This window comes from Symphalangus syndactylus, chromosome 6 (assembly GCF_028878055.3).
Source record: "Symphalangus syndactylus isolate Jambi chromosome 6, NHGRI_mSymSyn1-v2.1_pri, whole genome shotgun sequence".
Taxonomy (NCBI): Eukaryota; Metazoa; Chordata; class Mammalia; order Primates; family Hylobatidae; genus Symphalangus; species Symphalangus syndactylus.
The window spans coordinates 117,390,631-117,397,293 of NC_072428.2; the positions used below are offsets into that span (position 1 = coordinate 117,390,631).

The 6,663-nt window shown below is 44.2% G+C and overlaps 1 protein-coding gene across 8 annotated transcripts in view; it reads right to left on the minus strand.

The window, feature by feature from the left end:
• ZNF800 (zinc finger protein 800) overlaps positions 1-5,696 on the minus strand; it is a 47,236-nt gene extending 41,540 nt beyond the window's left edge. For 2 of the 8 annotated variants that reach the window (XM_055283884.2, XM_055283885.2), the window contains exons 1-2: positions 5,015-5,696; positions 4,452-4,570 (exon numbers count right to left, since the gene is read on the minus strand). In XM_055283884.2, coding sequence (XP_055139859.1) covers positions 4,452-4,512 — 61 coding nt within the window. In that variant the 5' untranslated portion in view covers positions 4,513-4,570; positions 5,015-5,696. The remainder of the gene's footprint in view (positions 1-4,451; positions 4,571-5,014) is intronic. The other 6 variants (XM_063642225.1, XM_063642228.1, XM_063642223.1 and 3 more) reach the window with 5 other exon arrangements.
• Positions 5,697-6,663: the final 967 nt, after the last annotated feature.

The window sequence follows — 6,663 nt, forward strand, 5'->3', positions numbered from 1 at the left end:
AAATAATCTTTCCATTTTAAAAATTAAAAATTTCATTTTTACATAAAAGAGGTTTATATTATCCCTAATTCCCAAGATTCTCAGATTAGTAGTATAGATACATAATGAATTACAGTAATATGAATAAAGGCAACAGAAAAGCAAAACTGGGTTTCTTCATCAGTTATCAAATATTGTGGTGGAGAAAAACTGACCATTTTAATTATCTTTTTTAAATATGCTGTAATGTTCTACTCAACTATGACCATCGTAACACAGGACCGCCCGCTTAGTGTGAGGAGAAATGAAGGGTGATTTCAACAATGTGTGCTACTCTTGCTTCAGGGTTTAGGCTTGGACAGTACTTAGCTTTCTGATAGGGGGGCTAAACTAGCCTACTGTACTATGTATATAGATACAGGCTTAGATTCTCCTTTATGCTTCAAGTCTAGTGCTCAGTGTACACAAATAAGAGGAATGATGTTTTAGGATCAACTCATTTCATCAAGCAAAATTTCCCCAATTTTAAGAGAAACTTGGCCCGGTACAGTGGCTCAAGCCTGTAATCCCAGCACTTTGGGAGGCCGAGGCAGGAGGATTACTTGAGCCCAGAAGTTCAAGACCAGCCTGGGCAAAATGGCAAGACCCCATCTCTACAAAAAATACAAAAATTAGCCAGGTGTGATGGCTCATGCCTCTAGTCCCAGCTACGTGGGAGGCTGAGCTAGGAGGATCATTTGAGCCTGGGTGGCAGAGGTTGCAGTGAGCTGTGATCACACCACTGCACTCCAGCCTGGGCAACACAGCAAACCTAACTCAAATAAATAAATAAATAAATAAACAAATTAATTAATTAATTAATTTAGGTGTATTTTAGATTAAGAACACACACACACACACACACACACACACACACACACTCATTTTGAGAATATCTGACATTGGCACTAACTGCAGCGATTAAGAACATAAGAATCCAGACCTGGACTCTCAGTGTTTAAATTCTTTTTCTGCCATTTACTAGATACAATTAGGGCAAATTAAACTCTCTGATTTCTCTTTTCTCACGTCTAAAATGGAGATTTTCAAAGTACTTAAATTATAGGGTTGTACAGGGGTTAAATAAGCTAATGTAGATCAACTGCTTAAAACAGAGCCTGGGACATGGTAAGTGCTCAATAAACATTCTACCATCACTACCATCAACATGTATCCATCAACTGTTTTCCTGACACCAAAAACTAAAAAATCTTTTTTCAAAATCTTAGAGAAAGAGAATTAAACCTCTTGGGAAAACAGAAGTTTGTAAACAGACCAGTATCATCTACTTGAATAAACTGATTTCTCCTATTTGCACATTATAGCAACAGGTAACTACTTACAAAAAAAAATAACTACATAAAAGAGGGTGAAAACCCACACAACTGTAAAAAACTAAATGCTTCAAAGTCTGCCTCTATCAGTTGCAAGAATTCTAGAATTGAAGAATGAAAAAACAGAAATAAATAAGGGAAGGATACTGGGAAAAACAGACTCTTCTCCTTAGAGCTCCTTCATTTACAAATGTGTTCCAGAAAACCTTCTATATAAAATACACCATCTTCCACTTCCACATGACAGCATCTCATTTTAAAGCTAAAGCTAAATATTCTTACCGATCACCCTCAGAACACTGCTACCACCAGAACATATACACATCCTGAGATAACATTCAAAATAAGCCCAGGATTAGCTTAGCTGTGCCTAGACACAACGACTTGGTATACACATCTGTGTAGCTCCCACTCTAAAGAAACAATTCTTCCTTCACTTGAAAACATACTCTCAACTCTAGAAAACTTTATTATATTAATACTTTATAAAATTGCTTCTTACATATCCTATCATCCTCCCAAGATCAGACCCACCCAGGTTACAAGACCATTTAGAAAAAAAAAAAAAAAATCTTTCTCCAACCAAAAAACCCAAATCCTCAGAACATCTTTCCTTACACCCTTCCAAAAACACACTTCCCAGAATATAACATTGACTTTTGTAAGAGTCTCTCCTCCCTTAAAACAAGGCCCTTAAAAGATCCTTCTACTTATGATGTATGGGACTTGCTTACAAATACTAGGGGGAGAGACAGTAGGTGGAAGGTAGAGAGGGTAATTGGGGGAGGAGGGGAGGAGAGAACATAGAAGAAAAGAGATTGTCCATGTAACAACAACTGATGGAGTTGTGTGATGGTTACATCAAGTTCCTCACATCATCTAGTTTTGAAGGTTTGGAAATTTCTATTAATAAAATCTTTAAACATAACTAAGAAAATACACACATTGTCAGAGTTATAGTGCCACCCTTCACTATAAATTGACCTATCTCTTCAAGGCAGAATGGCCTCATCAGGAATATACTGATCTCCTCTGGAGACTCACCCAGTATTCCTAATCCAAATGTGGACAGATTTTTATCAAACATGTCATCTTCCCTCCATCTGTGGACATGATTTTTTAAAAGCTATCACACTACAACATATTTCTTTCAGTCCTGGAAATATCCTACCCACTCAGCATATACCTTCCCCTGAAATAATGACAATGAACTACCCTATAACAAACTTCTAGCTTTCCATTCAACAAAATTCTCAGAAAGTTTGATTCAAGCTAACAAGGCAAGAAAACAATAACTACTGTTGACGTGGTAAGTCTGAAAATTAACCTGCATGGAAAAAGTTTCTAGTAAAAGATAATGAAAATTTTAAACTAATACAATTTTATCTGAGTTCCTGCTAGTTGGGGAGAAAAAAAAAACAAGCAAAAACATCTCAATACACATTAAAAAGTTCAAGTCTAGAAAATATCTTTAAAGACATTAAAGTCTTCAGAAAACTTTCATTACCAGAACATACTAAATAAGGTATAATCACAAATTAGCTTATTTGTTTACTTCTTTATGTCTATCTCTTCCCACTCAAACATTTTATAAAGAAAGGATTTTATGTGTCTTGTTCACCACTTATATCCCCATTGCCTTCGACAGTGCCTGGCTCTCAATAGATGTTCAATAACAATTTGTTAAAGAAATGAATGATCAAATAAATTTCTTCCTAAATAAGATGGTTTCATTAACTAATTCAATTTCAATGATTAGAAGTGTTCTCAGAAAAAAAAAAAAAAAAAAACTAGACTAAAAGGTCAGTGGAACATTAGTTTAAATGGCATTCACATCTGTTTAGTTCAAAACTAGCAAACTCCATTCAACATCAGTAAAACATAAGTGATATATCTGCAGTTCAAGTACACAAAATACGCAGTGTGAAAGGATCCTGAAAGTTAAACAGGTCAAGATCAGTTCAATAGAAACTGGATCCCATCCAAGGATTGCCTGTTTTATTAGTACAGGTAAGTTATTACTGATCTCAGCCAAGTACAGTAGAGATAGGGTTGTAGTACGAATTTTATCCTTATCTGTAGAAAGTTTTCTTAAAATGGAAGATCTTCCCTTCTACTGATGACATTTTTTTCCATTAATCAGAAAATTACCTAAAATGAACACTACTGTGATAAAATCCAAGTACATATGTGCAGTTACAATACTCCAACAAAAAGCAAGCAAATGTATTAAAAATCTAATAACTTTTAGGTCAAAAATAATGATAAACATCTGCCTTTAAACTAGAATAGCATAGCCTTTATTTGATTTAGTGATGGTATGCATTCAATGATTCCCTTTTAAGTTATACCTTTTAATGATTGTCATAAAGCATATCAAAGTTCTAAGCAGAACTGTCAACAGTATATCAAGTTTATCAAATTAAAGTTTGCTAGTATTCTTCATGAGACTCTGAAAAACTTTTTCATATGATAAATTCAACTAAAGCAAGTTTCATTCCATAAAATATCCTGGAAATAATTATGTATTCTACCTAAATAAAAAAGAGATTTCTCTTTTATTTTGCAATATAATATGTTCTGCCCAAGAAATTTTTTTAAAGGTTGCACTTAGCAAAACCTCATTCTCCCAATGAGTTCAAAAAACTTTTAAAACCCAAACTAAACTCACTTTTAGACTTTCAGAACTACTTGCTGATTAAAATGCCTAAGAAACTTTTAATTTTTAAAGTTTCAGTGAAACAATTTCACGACAACAAATCTAGTATTCTACGTTTTCCTTTCTCTTCAATTTCAAACATTTACAGACCATAGGAGTATATTAACTGCAGGATGCCTTGAAAGAGAAAGAAGAAAGACTGAGCGACTGATCTTGTGGAAATGATTTAAGGTGACACTTGCAGTACTTTTTTTAAGGGATCAAGCAGGGGAGACCTCTTGTTTGCACAAGCTTTTAGCTTCATAACTGGCTTATGCTGGGGAATATCATAGCCTGCTTAAGAATGACTACTGGGGCAGGAGGAAAAAAAACTAGAAAGAAAGAGAAGGCAGAGTGGCTCTGATGGAGGGCAAAGCAATTGCGGACGAAGAGGGGTCTACCTGGTTCACAGCATCCGTGATGATGGTGGTCAGTCTGACAGTATTTGTCCCTTAAAGGCATTTTCAGTGGACTCGACCTACTTTGCTTTCACTGTAAGAAGCTCTTCATTGCGGCGTGGCTGTTGAAAGAAGCACAAACCCGTCACTCGCCCTGAACTTCCTGGGGAGCACTGGCTGCATTTTCCAGATACGTTCCCATCATCAGCTCTCCGCTTTCCCTCCACGGACCCGCATCTCCCTCTCGAAAAGAAAACAGAAAGACGCAAAAACCCTCCTGCAGCCCAAACTCCCCACACAGGTTCATCGCCCTACCCGGAAACGCAGCCTCGGGTGCGCAGCGCAGGGCGAAGGCCTGGCCGGCAGCGCGGGCGGCTGCGGCCTCGCCGTCCCGGGCGGGCGCGCAGAAACGGAGCGCAGAGCGCGGCGGGCACCGCCAGGCTCCGGGACTACGGAGGTGCCGCTCCCGCCGGCTGCTGGCCCACGCCGCGCCCTCCCGCTACGCACGTGCGTTGGGGTCTCCCTGGCGGAGATCCCGTCCCCACAACCAAGTGCGCCCAACTTACTCAACTCCTAGGGCGGGCCGGCGGGCGGGCGGAAGGAAGGAAGGCAGGCCGGGCGGCCGCGGGGACAGCCTGGCGTGGGAGGCGGCTGCGGGCCCCACCTGGCGCAGCCTCCGCTGACCACGCGAGGGAACCGGGACTCGGGCCCGACGCGCTCCGAAAGAGTCCCCGCCGGCGCTGACGCGGAAGCGCCACAGCTCACCACGTCCCTCCGCGGGCCGAGGCGACTGCGGCGGCGGCTCACGACGTCCTCCGCGCCGTGTGGCTAGGCTGGAGGCACGCGGGCGGAGGCAGTTGACAGGAGGAACCGCCCGGCAGCACCCGCCGCCGCCGCCACCACCACCGAAGGAGCCGGAACCGGAGCGGGCAGGACCTGAGGCTCCCCTCGCCGGGGCAACGGCTGCCGCCGCAACCAGGGTCCCACCAGCGCCGCTCCACCTGCAACGGTCCCTCAGGCTTTAGGAGAGGGGCGGAGAAGAATGGGGGTCTCCCCCACCTTGGGCCTTTTCGGTAGTAGTTGTTGTTTCAGGAAACTTTATTAAGTCAGCCTTTTTCTCTGTCGCCCCCTCCTCCGGAGAGTCCGAGCTACCGCCGCGGAGCGCGTAGGAACGGGGAAGCAGAGACTCTCCGGCAGCGACAGGGAGCGACTGACTGACCCCGGACGGAGATGGGGCGAGGGCAGGAAGTGACAAGCTCACTGAGTGGGTGGGGGGAGTGTGGCCGGCACGCCCGGGAGAGCCGCGCGCATGCGCCCGGCCGGCGCCCCCGCCTGTGGGTAGGCGACGCGCTGTGCCCGCCACGGCCGGTGGGGAGGAGACCGGGGCCGCCGGCGCGAGGGCCGTGTCCAAGGGGAGGGAACCGGGGCAGGGGACACCAGGGCCGCGGCGGGAGTCTCGGGCCGACCGAGAGCCGAAGCCCAGGGTGAGGTGTGAGGCCCGCGGTGCGGCGTGCGCGCCCACGGAGACGGGCTGCTCGGCCACCAAACTGTTGCTCTCGCTGTTCTCTGTTCAGTGGAACTGAAACTCGGGGAGGGTTGGGAGAGGACTTAGGAAGCGGTGGGCAGATGTATGAGCCATAAATAGTGATGATCCCCAAAAGGCTGTCAGTGCATTGCTAAATGGCAAAAGTTGAACTTATTTTTTTCCCGCCAACAATTTTCGAAGCATGCCTCCCGGAACTTGGGGATTCTTTTATCAGGCCCAAGGGAGGGAAAGCATCTATTGGTAGCAGATGGGTATTTATGCCGGCAGCTCCGCTTCTCAAACCTGAAAGTGGAGTTGGGTCACGTGGGCTCACGCACTTTCCCTCCTCTTCTGCGCCCGGAGCCTGCTTGGAAAATACACGAAGATCCCAGTCATCTGTCAAATTCTGCCAACCGAGGGCCGCTTCTTGGGGGCGAGGGAGCCGCCTCCGTCGTTTTCCTCCCAGCGCCTGGAACGTAATTCTTGCTCTTGGTGACATCAGCAAATATGTGTCCACTGCGGGTCAGGAAATTTTAAGAGAATAAAGCCCATTCGCCTTATGTCCGATCCTCCCCAAGATCCACTGAAAACCTTTCCAGTTGGTCCAACTTAAGTTGCCATTGTGCGGGGTCCTGAAAAAACTGAAGTTTAGTAGATAGACTTTGTTTAGAAGAGAAAAAGTTCAGTTTT